The following is a 16,403-nucleotide window of genomic DNA, read 5'->3' on the forward strand; positions in this document are numbered from 1 at the left end:
AACATCATGGGCGCAGCCATTTTGAAAATCCGCCTATTAATAACCAATGATGATACAGTTCACAAATCTCATAGGCGTGACCTACCAATCACAGTGCGTGTTACAGGCGTCGCCATCGTCTGCACGAATGATGCAACACGTGTATACGATATGTCAGTACCGGTTCGCTAAGTATACTTCCTACATTATTTCAACATCGGAAATGATATAAATGAATCAGACAGGTGTTCAATATATGATCGGAACAGTTGTGAAAAGAAAGTGAGCTACGCTTTTATATCTCATACCGAAAAGACTGTTTAGTTTGTTTGCGTGAGCAAAAAGCCAATATGGCTGATGAACAATCCGCAGCTGTTCAGAACATGAGTATTGGTGATGGCCAGACCCAAGAAGAGGATTTTGTTGATCCGTGGAATGTTGCAAGTTCATCTGCGAAAGGCATCGATTATGATAAATTGATAGGTGAGTTATTATAATACATTGATATCCAAACCGGCATTAACATACTTACATAGGATATGAAATCGAAGGACCGGAAAAGACCACATGATGGCACATCCTATTTTTTTAGTACATTTTAGATTATGAATGCATAGACAGTCAAAATCCAGAGGGGTTCCGTGTTTTGTGTCAGAATGACCAACACTTTTCCAACTATCTCAACGAGAGTACCGTAGTGAGTTATTATTTAACAATTAGGAAGACTGTCAGTTTGAAAAAAAGAAATTATTGATTTGTCATGTTATTATTAATTGTTCAGTTTACCAAACTGACTATTAGAATCCATAAGAATTATGGGGGCTGATGTTATTAGGAGATAAACATACTCTGTTGGAAAATCAGAGATATATTATGAAATTATAATAGCTCGAAATTTGACGCGTAATTTTGTTATATACTGCTATTTTCCAACTGTATGTTTGTCTCCATTCTACCATAACCACGTTATTAAGATTTAAAAAAAATACATACTGTGTTGAAAATCGGAGGTATATAAAGTGATTATATATATATACCTATGAATGAATTTAATAAACCAATCACAATCCAGTATTTACTGAAGTCATTTTAGAACATGTAGAATGAGAGATCATGATTAGAGAGACTTAGTGATCATGTGGACCACACGTCATCTGACCAGTAATTGGGTATCTACCACACATGTCCTACTACAGTATCTTGGTGTATTCGATGACATAGACTTGTCCAGGATTCTATACTAAGAGCCCCGGGCAAGCAAATTGGAAAACAATCATTATTTTTTTTTTAAAGGGGATTAATTTAAAGTTGTATTTTCCTAAATTCAGTGTTTAAACATTGTATTCTGATTTTGTGTTCAATGCAGTAACATATAGCGAATGGACACTCACTTTCGAAAACAAAGCTCAGCTGATATCGATTGAAACTGTTGCCTACGATTGAGGTTTTAAACATTGCCAGCAAGTTTCATCATTGATTACAACCAAAGACGTATATACGTCCTTGTTACAAACTGCCGTGCTAAAACGTGATCATTACACGTGAAATGAGAAACATCATGGGCGCAGCCATTTTGAAAATCCGCCTATTAATAACCAATGATGATACAGTTCACAAATCTCATAGGCGTGACCTACCAATCACAGTGCGTGTTACAGGCGTCGCCATCGTCTGCACGAATGATGCAACACGTGTATACGATATGTCAGTACCGGTTCGCTAAGTATACTTCCTACATTATTTCAACATCGGAAATGATATAAATGAATCAGACAGGTGTTCAATATATGATCGGAACAGTTGTGAAAAGAAAGTGAGCTACGCTTTTATATCTCATACCGAAAAGACTGTTTAGTTTGTTTGCGTGAGCAAAAAGCCAATATGGCTGATGAACAATCCGCAGCTGTTCAGAACATGAGTATTGGTGATGGCCAGACCCAAGAAGAGGATTTTGTTGATCCGTGGAATGTTGCAAGTTCATCTGCGAAAGGCATCGATTATGATAAATTGATAGGTGAGTTATTATAATACATTGATATCCAAACCGGCATTAACATACTTACATAGGATATGAAATCGAAGGACCGGAAAAGACCACATGATGGCACATCCTATTTTTTTAATACATTTTAGATTATGAATGCATAGACAGTCAAAATCCAGAGGGGTTCCGTGTTTTGTGTCAGAATGACCAACACTTTTCCAACCATCTCAACGAGTACAGTAAATTAGGAAGACTGTCAGTTTGAAAAAAAGAAATTATTGATTTGTTTGAATTGTCATGTTATTATTAATTGTTCAGTTTACCAAACTGACTATTAGAATCCATAAGAATTATGGGGGCTTATGTTATTAGGAGATAAACATACTCTGTTGGAAAATCAGAGATATATAATGAAATTATAATAGCTCGAAATTTGACGCGTAATTTTGTTATATACTGCTATTTTCCAACTGTATGTTTGTCTCCATTCTACCATAACCACGTTATTATGATTTAAAAAAAATACATACTGTGTTGAAAATCGGAGGTATATAAAGTGATTATATATATACCTATGAATGAATTTAATAAACCAATCACAATCCAGTATTTACTGAAGTCATTTTAGAACATGTAGAATGAGAGATCATGATTAGAGAGACTTAGTGATCATGTGGGACCACACGTCATCTGACCAGTAATGTGGTATCTACCACACATGTCCTACTACAGTATCTTGGTGTATTCGATGACATAGACTTGTCCAGGATTCTATACTAAGAGCCCCGGGCAAGCAAATTGGAAAACAGTCATTATTTTTTTTAAAGAGGGTATTAATTTAAAGTTGTATTTTCCTAAATTCAGTGTTTAAACATTGTATTCTGATTTTGTGTTCAATGCAGTAACATATAACGAATCATGAAAACTCATATTTATTTGTCTTGTTATACATATGTTCAGGCCAGTAGAGGTTATATTTACTTATCATAATGTTAGCTATTACTAGTATTAGCATGATTAGTCATAAAACAAGTTAGTTCTTTACAGATATTTTGGGGGATATTTTTATGAAATTATTTAGTTAGTTTACACTACAAAACATGTACCCCCGAAAGTTTGTGATTCCTAATCGTTTTTGGTGTAGTATATCAACATGGAATGTTTTTTCTATAATTACTCTTTGAAAATTGTAATGATATTTGCTACAGATCTGCTCTGTTTCCCATTTACTTGGTGAATTCTTCTTCTTCTAAATGATTATTTCAATGGCATTCTTTTTGCAGTAAGATTTGGAAGCTCCAAGATTGACCAGGCACTCCTTGACAAAATGGAGAGAGTAACTGGGAAGCCAGTCCATCATTTTATACGAAGGGGAATTTTTTTCTCGCACAGGTAAAAGCAGATATCTCAGGATGTGTGATCAGCTGATGATAGATTTTCATAAATATATATGTCATCCATTGTTACACATACTCAGAAATGTTTTATTCTTAATCATAGACATAACAAGAGATTGGCACATGTTTTTTGTCCCAGTAATTTATAATTACGAATGGCAACTGCTGTCGTCATAATAGTATGTGTATTTTTTTATCAATCAGCTGATAGGAAGTTCTTTCGACCACAATGGTCATTATATACTTACAGCTATCATAAAATTACCATCTTACCATTGTTATTCAGAAATCATATCATATTTGAAAATTGACAACATATATATGTTATACGTAAGTCATATGTACTTTGTTCGATTTAAAACAACTATAAAATAGCATTGGATGCTTGAGAGTATTCGTGAATGTTTAAGATGTATAATCTCATAATTCCAGGGATTTGCACCAAATACTGGACATGTATGAGAAGAAGCAGCCGTTCTACCTGTACACCGGTCGTGGACCTTCCTCAGAGGCCATGCACCTGGGACATCTTATTCCATTTGTCATTACAAAGTAAGTATAAACTATAATTTCATACAGCAGTGTAAAACCATACTCACTCATACAGTTGGATAATTCAAAGTGGATAATTTGTACCTGTACCAAGGGCTGTTTTATTTCATTTTGTTGATATGATAGTGATAATATTCAGGTGTGGGTGGTAGCATAGTGGTTTATTAAGGTGTTTGTTTTGTATTGCTAGTCTGGATTTGATGACCTTCTGAGATACCCAATTAACATGTGATAGATTGAAAACCTAATCTTTTTTATATTTATTTGTATCAGCCCAATCATTATGTCCCATCCCCTTACATTTGCTTGGATATCACTCTTTCGTTTTCTGTGTGTTTAGGTGGCTACAGGAGACTTTCGATGTCCCGTTAGTCATACAGATGACGGATGATGAGAAGTTCCTGTGGAAGGACTTCTCAATTGAAGAGGCGATCAGGCTATCATATGAAAACACAAAGGACATTATAGCTTGTGGATTTGACCCAGAGAAGACTTTTGTCTTCAGTGATTTTGAGTACATTGGGTAATTGTGCTTACCTTATACTCCTTAGTAATAAAATGGACCGCCTCTGTGGTGGAGTGGTTAGAGTGTCTGCCCGTAGAGTGGAAGGTCGCGGGTTTAATTCCTAACTGCGTCATAACAAAACACGTTAAAATATGGTACTTGTTGGTCCCTGCCTGGCACTCAGCATTAATGGGTACAACAAGGACTGGTCAGCTCGGAATCAGTATAATGTGTCTGAATAGGGTATTCATGCTTAACTGTGGCATGGTATCTCAGTGGGCTAGCACTATAAAACCAGCTTAGGTCTGGGCTAGTACAAGCAGCCACACATACACACGCATGCACGTCGTCATATGAGTGAAATAATCGTAAGTACGACGTTAAACCCCATTTCACCTCACCTCGCCTGCTTAGTAATTATAATGAAAGAGTTTCTTTGTTTTTGTCAACTGCTATGTTAGCTTAAGGTTATTGAGTGCATAACATGGGATTTGAACAAGATGCAACATACACTAGGGCTGCAATGAATCCATAATGAGGCAAATGCAATACATATCACAAATAAGCTAATATTTTTCATGAATGCCATAAAATGTATCCAGTTGATGGTGTATTCATCATTTTCAGTGAAAAAAATAACAAAATGAATTATATATGTTTTGGCCATGTTTCTTTCAAATGAAAAGTGTTGATTGTTCCTGCCTGTTTTTGATATGTTCCATCTTGCATATATGGCTTTTATAAAAGACAGACAAATTGAACATATTGAAGTAAAAACCACACTTTTTAAAAAAAATCATTAGTATTCAATTCCAGTGATTGTAAAAATCAAATTGAATTCAAGAAAGAATACAGTTTGATTCACTGAATATGTGAGTGAATCGTAGTAGCCTGTATCGATGTGTGATGATTCTGTGTTCACTTGTAAGAAAGGTCTTGGATTTGTATAAATTTGTCAAATTTCTTTCAAGGTCATGGCATCAGTTTTATTTATTCACGTTTTGTCCCTCAAGTTGATAAACCAATTCAAATGTATATAATTTCTCTTCCACAGAAACAGCAGAGGGTTTTACAAGAACATGTGTCAGTTTCAAAAGTTGGTGACATTCAACCAGGTGAAGGGCTGTTTTGGTTTTGGTGACAGCGACTGCATTGGGAAGATCTGCTTCCCTTCCATCCAGGCTGCACCCAGCTTCAGTTCCTCCTTCCCAGACATCTTCAATGGGAGGAACAACATCCCCTGTCTGATCCCCTGTGCTATTGACCAGGTGAGTTCAACAGTTGTCTGATTCCCGTGGGCTATTGACCAGGAATTCTCCATGTCTGACCCTGGGCTGTTGACCAGGTGAATTTTCCAGGTCTGACCCTGGGCTGTTGACCAGGTGAATTCTCCATATCTGACCCTGGACTATTGACTAGGTTAATTCTCTGTGTCTGACCCTGGGCTGTTGACCGGGTGAATCTTCCAGGTCTGACCCAGTGCTATTGACCAAGTGAATTCTCCCTTTCTGATCCACTGTGCTATTGACTTATTGAGGATATTCAAATGTTTGTTGCCCAAACTGATTGATCATAGATGTAGATATAACAGTTCAACTTTACAGTTCAACAATCATTAGTAGTCAATTTGTATTCCAACATTTCCAGTTTTCCACAACTCTCATTATGTGAACCTTATCCAGCATCATCCTTTGAAGTTCAAAATGTTTTAATATTTTGCCAGGATCCGTATTTCCGAATGACAAGAGATGTAGCACCAAGGATGGGATGCATGAAGCCAGCTCTGATGCACTCCACTTTCTTCCCTGCACTGCAAGGAGCTCAAAGCAAGATGAGTGCCAGTGACACCAACTCATCGATATTCCTGACTGACACAGATAAACAGATCAAGACAAAGGTAACTGGTGATGTTACAATGTCATTGCCCCAACGAAACATCCATCTAAAAATCCATATTCACATTACTGGATTAGCTACACTTAGTCGCATGACAGAATGCAGAACCTCATGAAATTGACGCTGTGTTTCCTTATCTGAAAATATCATTAAATATGGCTGGAGATTCTCATACAGCATGACACTGAGGAACAATGTTATTACTGTTTGTAGGGCTGGCTAAAAAGATTGATAATCAGAGATATCGTTGATGGGAATGATTATCGATATGAAAATTGTATAATCGATAATATTGTACATGAATTATTGTGATGAAATAATTTATGAATTTACTCAGAAAATATACAAAGTTAGCTCTTTATTCATGGGCTGCTCCTACAATGCATGTCCAGCATGGCGTTATGTTGGTAATCCAAGCCTACATATGTCACCTCTCACCATTGATGTGAATTGTGTTGATTTATTTTAGATTTTTGCTCAGTGTTACTTCTCCGATATTTATCGATAATCGATTAGCATATCGATGGCCAGCCCTAACTGTTTGACATGTAAATCACCACTTTGATGCCAAAAAATCAATGTACGTTATAACTGTTAGCATGGTTAGATAGAACTCCTTGAGTTTCAATAATCTATTGCTTTTGCTGTCACACTTTGTAAATGGTTTTGTTTTCTCCTCATGAACAGATCAACAAGTATGCATTCTCTGGAGGTCAGACAACTGTTGAGGAGCATCGAGAAAAGGGAGGCGACTGCAGTGTTGATGTGTCCTACCAGTACCTCACATTCTTCATGGAAGATGATGCCAGGCTAGAAGAAATAAAACAAGTAAGTATCCTTGGTTTTGACATGCATATTTGCAATTCTCTGTTTGTTGAAATGCTTTTAGCATATTCATGTTGTGGAAACCAGCAATGGGTTTCACACATTGTACCCATGTGGGGAATCAAACCCAGGTCTTCGGCATGACGAGCAAACGCTTTAACCACAAGGCTACCCCAATGGTGTCCAACCCCATTGATATGGTTTAAGGAGCAGACTGATCATTTTGGATTGTGTGGCTTCAGCGGCCACTGTGTAGATAAATACTGCTTGAATGTATTGAGCATGTTTAGCACTGGTTTGGCCAGACTTGATTCTTTACAAGCCCTTTTGTACATAGTACTGAAAAGAAGGTAGGGGTTGTGTGTCCAGTATGCATAAATGTAGAGAATGGGCGCAGAAAAAAATTCACTATGTCCGGAGGGACGCACAATATTATTCATTGTACCCCCAACACATCTTTGACTTTACTAAGTGTTGGGTTGTTTCTTTCAAAGCAGTTACTTGCATCATTTCATCCATCAGTCCACATGATCAATGATTCATTCCAGGCTCTAAAGAAATTATCAAAACATACAGTTCTCTAAACTGTTACTTCACTGGATCCTCATATTGCCTGCAAGGATCCTTAAAACTAATAATTCGGGGTCCTTGGACTGACATGTTTGTGAACCGTGGTTCACACGTGTCATCGTATCCCATTTGCGCAGATCGATGCTCATGTTGTTGATCACTGGATTTGTCTGGTCCAGACTCGATTATTTACAAACCGCCACCATATAGCTGAAATATTGCTGAGTGTGGCATAAAACTAAACTCACTCACTCACTCCCATGTTTGTAAGTCAAGGTAAAACCCTGAGCACCCAATTCCATCATCTTACTTTAGTTTATTGTCCGAATCAAGTGTTCTTCAACATCTTTGCCAAAGTGTAGAATATGGCCGTTGGTGACATTGAGTAGACATGCATTGATAATGAGGTTTACTGAATTGTATAATTGCTTTTATTTCATAAACATATATATTAATTAATTGGAATGTGATTTTGTGAATGACTTTGACAATGGTGTTTCCTCTTTCAGGGTTATACAAGTGGTCAGATTTTGACAGGGGAACTGAAAAAAGAGCTGATCACACTTTTACAGAAAATTATTGGAGAACATCGAGAAAGGAGGGCCAAGATCACAGATGATGAGATTAAGCTCTTTATGAAACCACGGAAGCTCAAATATGATTATTGACACTTTAGTTGCGCAATGTACACAATGCACAAACATGAACTGATTGAAATTGTCATTGTATATTGATGACAAAAATTAAAATGTGATTATATCGATAATATTTATTAGGGATGGTATCTTCCCATATTGTAGTCATGCCATTGTCAATAAGCTAAAATCAACCAATCATTGTAATTGATTACCTATGTAGAATACTGTCTCAGTCCAATATATGTTAGTATGGTATGACCAAGGAAGACTTAGGCTATGTCAGATGCTAGAAAACATTTGTCACCATGCTATATTATTGAGATGAATCAGTGAAATGGGAAGGTTTTTGTTGTGTGTGGGATAACATTTTACTGTTTGTACATGTTTGTACATTCGAGGGGCAGTTTATTGGGGAACAATGACATTGTCAATCCAAACTTCAATGAAAGTAATCTATGAAGGTTATCAGTATGGCATATGCAAATCTTATGTCCTGTTATATATCTGTTACTACAAGTGTGTAGTGCTGTCACCCACCTCAGTCTGGCAACTAACAAATGGGAGATAACTCTTCTGATAACTGGTGACATTCCTTTCACTGCCTGGGCACAATGGGGAATGTGGTGTTTGCACTTATTCCACAGTGCAAGTCTCTTCAGGAACTATAGGCCCAACACTAAGCTCTTCTGGAACTGTAGTTCCAACACCAGCCTTTTCTGGGCATATAGGCCCAATACCAGCCTCTTCTGGAACTATAGTTCCAACACCAGCCTTTTTCGATAATATAGACTCAACACTGAAACTCTGGGCCCATTTCCAACCTCTTGATGAACTATGGGCCCAAAAGCAACCTTTTCAGGGACAATAGGCCCAACACCAACCTCTTCTGGAACTATAGGCCCAACACCCAGGTTTTCTGTGACTATAGCCTCAACACCAGCTTCTCCGGAGACATTAGGCCAAACACAAGCCTATACTGAAACTCTGGGTCCAATTCCAGCCTCTTGAACAATAGACCCAAAAGCAGCGTCTTCAGGGACAATTGGCCCAACACCAGCCTTTCCAGGGACTACAGACTCAACACCAGCTCCTCCAAGACACGTGGCCAAACACCTGCCTCTTTTGGGAACTGTACACCTAACAGCTGTAGGCAACATGGAGGGTACACCAAAATGATGATTCTCCACATTATTTATCACTCCAAATTTAAACAAAATAAATAACATCCTTTTCTCTGTCATTTTGTAAACATGGCTTTGTTTCCGATTCATATCAACATACCAGATGTGATAGCATGTATAATTATATCTCCACAAATGTTTCAGTGTTGCACTGCGGCCAGGATCTCCACTGTTTGTGTTATCAGACACTGCGACGAGATTAGACTGACCACACAATAACATCCAATTCATGACTTTGACTTTCTCACCATGGTCCTATACTGAAGCCGAAAAAACAAATGTTGGGGTTCTATTACCTGACCGGACCCTTGAATTCTGGTGCCGACCCTAGTTTTTTTAAGAGATATGAATAAAATACGCTTTCAGATACCATTGTTTTTGCCGGCTGCTCTCAGCAATATTCCAGCCATATGGCGACGGTCTGTAAATAATCGACTCTGGACCAGACAATCCAGTGTTTAACAGCATGAGCATCGATCTATGCAATTGGGATATGATGACGTGTCAACCAAGTCAGCGAGCCTGACCACGCGATACCGTTTGTCGCCTTTACAACAAGCATGGGTTGCTGAAGACAAATTCTTACCCAGATCTTCACAGGTATGCAGTAAGCAGACTAAACAGGGACTGGTCTGCTGGAAATTAGTATACAGTATCAGCATGGATTATCTATGTCAAACTGTGGTATGGATTTTCTAGTGGACCAACACCAGCATTAGTATAGACTAGTGTAAATGCACACATGTCTATTTAAGTGCAAGAATCTTGAACATTAAGTAACTGATGCATAGCAAGCCTGAACATTATGCAACTAATGCATAGCAAGCTAAAATGGAATTTTTCATCATTTGGTATACCGATGTCAAATCAACAAACATTTGCTGCTGTAACATGAGTATTTATTCCATCTGTGAAAGAAAGGAAACTAAAAATCTTATAACTAAAGTACATAAAGTACACAAATAGTTCAAGAATTTGCTAATTTAACTACAATCAATACAGTTTATAACATTTTTGTCCCTTTTTAATTTTTAGGATTCAGTGGAACCATTGAATTTTTAAGAAGGTCTCATAATGACGAAAGAATCATAGTAAGTGAATTCTTGATGTAAATCAGATGATGAAATATTAATGATCACTTCTAGACCTGGGAGAGGAATATTTGTACATATGGTAAGGAACATTGATAACAGAGATGTACAGTTTGTTGGTAGATTAAAGATAAAAGTCTCCAAAACAAGTCTGGATAAACATCAATATGGACACAGTTTTATCTGCAGAAAGATTACAAAGTACTTTGAGAAGATGTATGAACAGAATTATTCTGTCCCTGATATATCAACATAGATATACAAAGACATTGTATTTAAACAAAAACGTAAGAAATAACAATAATTTGGCACAACTAAAGTTAGTAAACATGAACAAATACTACATGTTATTCAGACATTCTAATAACATCTGTCTTGTGTGGGAGAAGAGCCATATTTGATATTTAGCTGTTGCATAGTGTATAATCCTCTGTGATGTGACGGTAACAACCATGCTCCTCAATTAAATAACAGAACAACCACCATCATATGAAGTGTAAATATCAGTGTATATTGTAAGGACCCTGTTCTACAGAGTGATCATTTCACAAGAATTGTTGAATAATAACAACTCCCATGGAACATGGCTGGGTAAGTACTGTGCTGCTGTTATGGTGGTTCAAACATCTCACAACATTAAGGCAACAACTGTGCAAGTCAACATGTAAAATAGCCTCTGATAATTGGCCAAAAACCTGTAAAAAATATATACTGTGAATGCTGGAAGTATCGGCCTGTTTTTGACTGAACACAATCTTACATGAAGACAACATGGCAGTGAGGTGATTGTTCAGATATTATCTGGTTCAGATCTAATTAAATTCATTCTTGCTCTCAATTCATAGAACTGCAAAAGTGGTACCAAAGCATAGATGTGAAAGAAATACAGAACACCTTTTGTTGTTATAAATTTACAAACATGATAAACCTTTTACAAGATTTGTAATATATTAGACATATTTGTCAGCCTTCCTACATTTAGGAAACATTCTCACAGAATGTTAGAAAAAAGGTAGGTATTTAAAGCTATGTAGCCTACTCTGACACTTGGCCTCAAGGCAAAATTGTGAGACGAGTTGTAGAATGAATAATAATATGTGCACTTATACTGCACCAAACTCCAGGCATAGAGTGCTTGCTCATGGCGCTACAAACAAAATGTCACAGCAAAAAGTCATTGGCAGCTTTTTTCAGGGGTGCTCCCAAGTTACAGAAAGTCTTAAAGATACAGGTGTTGAGGTTGCTCTTAAATATACGTAGAGAAACAAATAAAGGAACACCGGAAAATTCAAGTGTTCCTTTAATGTTTTCATCACCAGCTTTGAATAGCGCTGTGGTGATGAAAACTGGAAATTAATAAAGGAACGCTTGAATTTTCCTGTGTTCCTTTATCATGTTTATTTCTCTATGTATATGTCAAGGGAGTACAGCTGGAAGCAAAAAGGTCACCACATTGGTCATCTGAATCAGAGGCATTGTATCATAATTTGACAACTCTCTAACTGATTTGATTCAAATTCAATGTTAAATGTACATATTTATGCATACACAACCATGGAAGAATTACATGCTTACGTGACATAAGACCTGATGTGTTATAAATATGAGGATCAACACACCATAATCCTGTTACAGAGCCACAGCAACACCATCTCTGTGTTGACAATATTCAGCACTGCTTGACATTGTGCCTCCTTAGACATATTACACAGCATGTGTAGCATAGAAACATGTACAATTTCATAAAGTGATTAGACACTTCCAGAAAATATGTCGTGTTAATTCTGAGATAAATGTTTTGCATGAAAATGCTTGCTTCGTGACACTGATAAAATATGTATCAGCAGAAGTAAGTTCAAAAGCTGGCAGAATCCAGGTAAGTGAGTGAGTTAGCTGGCTTTTACAATGTTTTTAGCAACATTCAAGCAGCTTCATGGTGGGAAACACCAGAAATGGGCTGCACACATTGTACCCATGTGGGGAATCAACCCCGTTTTAACCACTAAGCTACCAAACTGCACCAAATCCTGAAAGGAAAATCACCAAAATACTGGCACCTCCTTCAGCTCCTCCCCAAGATCTTCGTCTTCTTCATCTTTCACTTTCTTCTTCTTCTTCTTCTTAGAAGCATCAACTTTCTCCGCCTGTGTTTTCTCAATTGGATCTTCGATATCCGTCAACACCAGATCCTTCACAGTACTTGTCTCACTTCGTACACTGTCCTCAGTGTCTGTTACTTCAGTTGCAGAGGTGCTGGTCTCACTCATCGCATCACTGGTACAGGAAATGGGCCCCTGTGAGGAGCTCACACTGGCAGTGGTAGACAGGAAGTCGTCCTCACTGGCATCAGTACTGGCACCATCCGGAACATTAATACGCAGGATTGATTTGATGGCTGCAACAGTGCTCTTCTTCACCTTATTTTCACTAAGGGTTATTTTTCGTAATTTACCAGGGTAGTTTTGCATTAGATCCAACAGAAGCTGAAAACACAAATTATTTGATACAATCAGTGTTTGAAATAACCACTGGCCTGCTAGCCCGTGGTAAAAATCCAGGCGGGCCAGTAAATCTCCATAGACACTGGCCTGACTGGCTAGTAAATGTTCATGGGGTCATTTTGTAAAGATATCACTTTCTCCAACTTGTTAAGTTATAACACACTTTTAAATCATGCAAGATTATGGCCTTATAAAAATGTTCATCGTATTAGCAGCTTAATGAGGAAATCAGTGTCTACATTTAAATTTTGGACTAGTGAATCATTTTGTGGCCTAGTAACGTTCAGGCATAGCTAGCCCGACTGGCTAGCAAAATTTGGAAACTATTTCGCACACTGGATACAATTAATATTTATCTGAGACTTTTTTATTAGGTTCGCTAGGCGATACTGAGAAGGTCATATACAGCTACAAAGGAATATTATGTTACTCTAAATCACAACATTTTTAAAAGGGTCTATTTTTAGGCAATACTGACAGTGAGACGATAATATATTTGCACAATTTAAGGTAGCTGTCATTTTGGAATTAGTAGATGGCAGATATTTTTTGGAACTCAGATGATTCTATTGCAGCCCAAAGTGATGTAATGATTCTAGCATAGAAGGGCTGGAATTATTCCAACTTAACAAAGTTCTTGAAATTTGAGGATTTACATCACAGACATCTGGTCTTCTCACTGTCGGTGATAATTCATGAGTTGAATCAAAAAAGTTTTCCAACAGACATTTTTAAGTTCCTTTGACCTTGAAGCAAAATAGTTCATTGGAGTTTAACATGGACTAGTGTACCTGTGCTGTCTCCTCTGTGACTCCGGTGCCCTCGAGATCGAGGACCTCTATCTGCTGGTTGGCTGCAACTCCCACCACCAGGCTGCTGGCCCCAATATTCCCCAAATTGTTGTAGTCGAGGAAGATACGCCTCAGGTTTGGAGAGTGGGCAACTGTCATGGCAAGACTTGCCCATCCTGCTTCACTGATCCTTGTGTTGGCACTCAGGCCCAGTTCAGACAAACCTTCAGGAGAAAAAATAAGTGGGTGGGTGGGTAAGTGGGTGAGTCAGGGTAGCTTTGAACAGTATTTCATTTGTGGGATGAAATCCTTGAGTTGTAGATGCAAATATGAATTTTGTGCAAACCATAGGCACAAGTGAATTCCAAAAACTGGTTGTGTCAAAGGGTCCTGTGCTTTCTATTGACATCCAGAAGAATATAGGGTTACCCAATATCAGGGAAGCTGGCATTTTGCAAATATTTGTGAAAGATGCTGCTATGTTTAGCATATATATAGTATACACAGGAGATTTTAAAACAATTCAATAGATAACTCTTATCATACTAATTTGTCTTTTTTGTCTGCATTTGCTAGTACAACAAATACAATGTATATTGATGTAATCCTGTGTTTTAATGCAGTATTTAAACTTCTGCTCTTGTACCAAAGAAGCTGCTGGTAAATCAATTGTATTTCATGCTTAAGGAGCATCTAAATGATCACTTCTAAATGCCATTCAAAGACCTATTTCATGCTTGTTTATTGTTTAACATCATACATTAATATATATAAGTTAATGAATGATGCGAATGATGTTTCTGTAGCTCTGGCAAACAAGGCTCTGCTTTCGGCTGACCCACCTTCTTGCTCTGCTGTTGGCATCAGCAAAAGCCTTAGATGTTGTATAGCAGCATCTCCCAAGTCACAGTCACCAACATCCAGGGTTGTTACATGGGAGTTGTATGAGAGCGCCTCTGCTATCACCTTCAGTCCTTCATCACCAATAGGGTTACCATGGATACTAGAGTAAACAGGCAGTTAAACTCATGAAATATTTCTAGACTGACAACATGTACATAGGACTGACAAAGTACTAAGTAGTTAATAGTACAACAAACAGCGAAGGAAAAATTACTCTGCCATTCTTTCAAGTTGACTTATTTGAAAATGTATTTCAGGAGTATTTTAAGCATGATGTGATAATACAAGACAAGATGAAATTGCATCAAACTCAGGCTGTAGAATAGTAGCTGGCAGATAGCTTTATATTAGGTATAGTGCTGGAATGGTTGATAATAGAGAGATGTGGTTGTGATGCATTACTGTGCTGAAAGGTGTTACTGATTTTGTAATATCCAGTTTCTGTGGTAATCCTAAAACAAGCAACTTCTGAAGTTCTTGTTTACTACTATATTTATAGGAATTGACTTCAACATGTGTTTACATTTACGGTTATATATATTTTTGAAGGTGCTATTTGAGAAACTAAGAAGACTACGGGCAGTCACTGTTGTTACGTACTGTAACGATTTCAGCAGCTTGTTCTTCCTCAAAGCCTGTGCAAGTAGTTCTATTCTTTGCTGGTCGGAGATGACTCCAACACTGAGGGACATCTGTAGCAAAGATTTACTGCGGCCGCTACTTTTCATTAATCGTTTAAAGTTCACATCTGATATCTTACAATTTCTCAAGGAAATTACTCTGAGCTGATTGCTCTCTAGCAAATCACCAATTTCCATGATGTGTTCTTTAGTCAGTTCCACATCTGAATGCTCTATTGCGTTAACAAGCATTGTGTTTGAGTGATGGCGAGAGAGCAATATTATTTATAAAGTAATTGACAGGCACCTGCCGCCATCTTTTCGTTTCTACAACAATACAGATTTGCAGCAAAGGCATAGCCTATTCTGGATTGGTTAAAATTAACGAAGCTCCATACACCGATTGTGCTGGCATGATTTTGTGCGGAGCTTCCCCATATTCTGATCAATGCATACAGATACAGACGTATAAATTACTCTCGACAAGATCTACGGAAAAAGTGAGTGAGGTCACATTTAACGTTGCATCGGAATATTTCAGCCATAGAGCGACTGTGTGAAAAGAGTGTCTGAGTGGGTTATATCACAGGGGCTTGTATTGCTGTAAATAATACGTCCTGGGTCCTACAAACGTACACTGATATCCATATACATATAAGGAAGGACCTTCTTTATATGTATATGTATATCAGTCAGTGTACGCTTGTAGGGCCCAGGACGTATTATTTTCAGCAATACAATTCCCTGTGGTATATATCGCTGACTTTGTGAGCTGGAGATTTTTTACATCTAGGCCTACTTTTGAGAGTGTGAGTTCGAATACCAAATTGGACTGAACCCAAGAAGTACAATAACCTGCACTTTAGGAACCGTTCATAATTTATGGCTAGGTGTGTGTGTGCGTGCGTGCGCGCGCGCGCGTCTGATAATGATGATTTTATGGGGAACATGTACAATGTGAATTATACCC

The 16,403-nt window shown here is 37.7% G+C and overlaps 2 protein-coding genes across 4 annotated transcripts; one reads left to right on the forward strand and one right to left on the reverse strand.

Annotated features, from left to right (window-relative positions):
- The first annotated feature begins 116 nt into the window (after window positions 1-116).
- Window positions 117-9,586, forward strand: LOC124273708 (tryptophan--tRNA ligase, cytoplasmic-like). 3 transcript variants are annotated; one of them, XR_006897720.1, is made up of 9 exons: window positions 1,648-1,993; window positions 3,247-3,355; window positions 3,793-3,912; window positions 4,253-4,435; window positions 5,472-5,685; window positions 6,141-6,314; window positions 7,001-7,141; window positions 8,218-9,257; window positions 9,383-9,586. XR_006897720.1 is itself a non-coding variant. In XM_046708993.1 (8 exons), the coding sequence occupies exons 1-8, from the start codon at window positions 330-332 to the stop codon at window positions 8,374-8,376; spliced, it is 1,233 nt and encodes a 410-aa protein (XP_046564949.1). In that variant the 5' UTR covers window positions 117-329; the 3' UTR covers window positions 8,377-9,586. The 3 variants fall into 3 exon arrangements, 2 of the variants coding, with proteins under 2 accessions (XP_046564949.1, XP_046564947.1); XM_046708993.1 differs by lacking the exon at window positions 1,648-1,993 and adding an exon at window positions 117-462 and having other exon boundaries at window positions 8,218-9,586; XM_046708991.1 differs by having other exon boundaries at window positions 8,218-9,586.
- An 826-nt stretch (window positions 9,587-10,412) lies between these two features.
- LOC124273709 (leucine-rich repeat-containing protein 73-like) lies at window positions 10,413-15,754 on the reverse strand. Its single transcript, XM_046708994.1, has 4 exons — window positions 15,414-15,754; window positions 14,753-14,913; window positions 13,911-14,134; window positions 10,413-13,101 (listed from the first exon to the last, which is right to left on the reverse strand). The coding sequence occupies exons 1-4, from the start codon at window positions 15,683-15,685 to the stop codon at window positions 12,658-12,660; spliced, it is 1,101 nt and encodes a 366-aa protein (XP_046564950.1). The 5' UTR covers window positions 15,686-15,754; the 3' UTR covers window positions 10,413-12,657.
- Between the last annotated feature and the right edge of the window lie 649 nt (window positions 15,755-16,403).

Source organism: Haliotis rubra, unplaced genomic scaffold, assembly GCF_003918875.1.
Source record: "Haliotis rubra isolate DU_JTF1 unplaced genomic scaffold, ASM391887v1 Scf183, whole genome shotgun sequence".
Classification (NCBI taxonomy): Eukaryota; Metazoa; Mollusca; class Gastropoda; order Lepetellida; family Haliotidae; genus Haliotis; species Haliotis rubra.

What these genes read in the sequence shown, in the direction of transcription:
- LOC124273709 (XM_046708994.1), bottom strand. Translation starts at nt 15,685, where the DNA reads ATGCTTGTTAACGCAATAGAGCATTCAGATGTGGAACTGACTAAAGAA. An exon ending in AAGCTGCTGAAATCGTTACA is followed by an intron (nt 14,914 to 15,413) that starts GTACGTAACAAC and finishes TGTTTACTCTAG; the next exon opens with TATCCATGGTAACCCTATTG. An exon ending in TCACAGAGGAGACAGCACAG is followed by an intron (nt 13,102 to 13,910) that starts GTACACTAGTCC and finishes TTGTGTTTTCAG; the next exon opens with CTTCTGTTGGATCTAATGCA.
- LOC124273708 (XM_046708993.1), top strand. Translation starts at nt 330, where the DNA reads ATGGCTGATGAACAATCCGCAGCTGTTCAGAACATGAGTATTGGTGAT. An exon ending in TCCCCTGTGCTATTGACCAG is followed by an intron (nt 5,686 to 6,140) that starts GTGAGTTCAACA and finishes ATATTTTGCCAG; the next exon opens with GATCCGTATTTCCGAATGAC. An exon ending in ATAAACAGATCAAGACAAAG is followed by an intron (nt 6,315 to 7,000) that starts GTAACTGGTGAT and finishes CCTCATGAACAG; the next exon opens with ATCAACAAGTATGCATTCTC.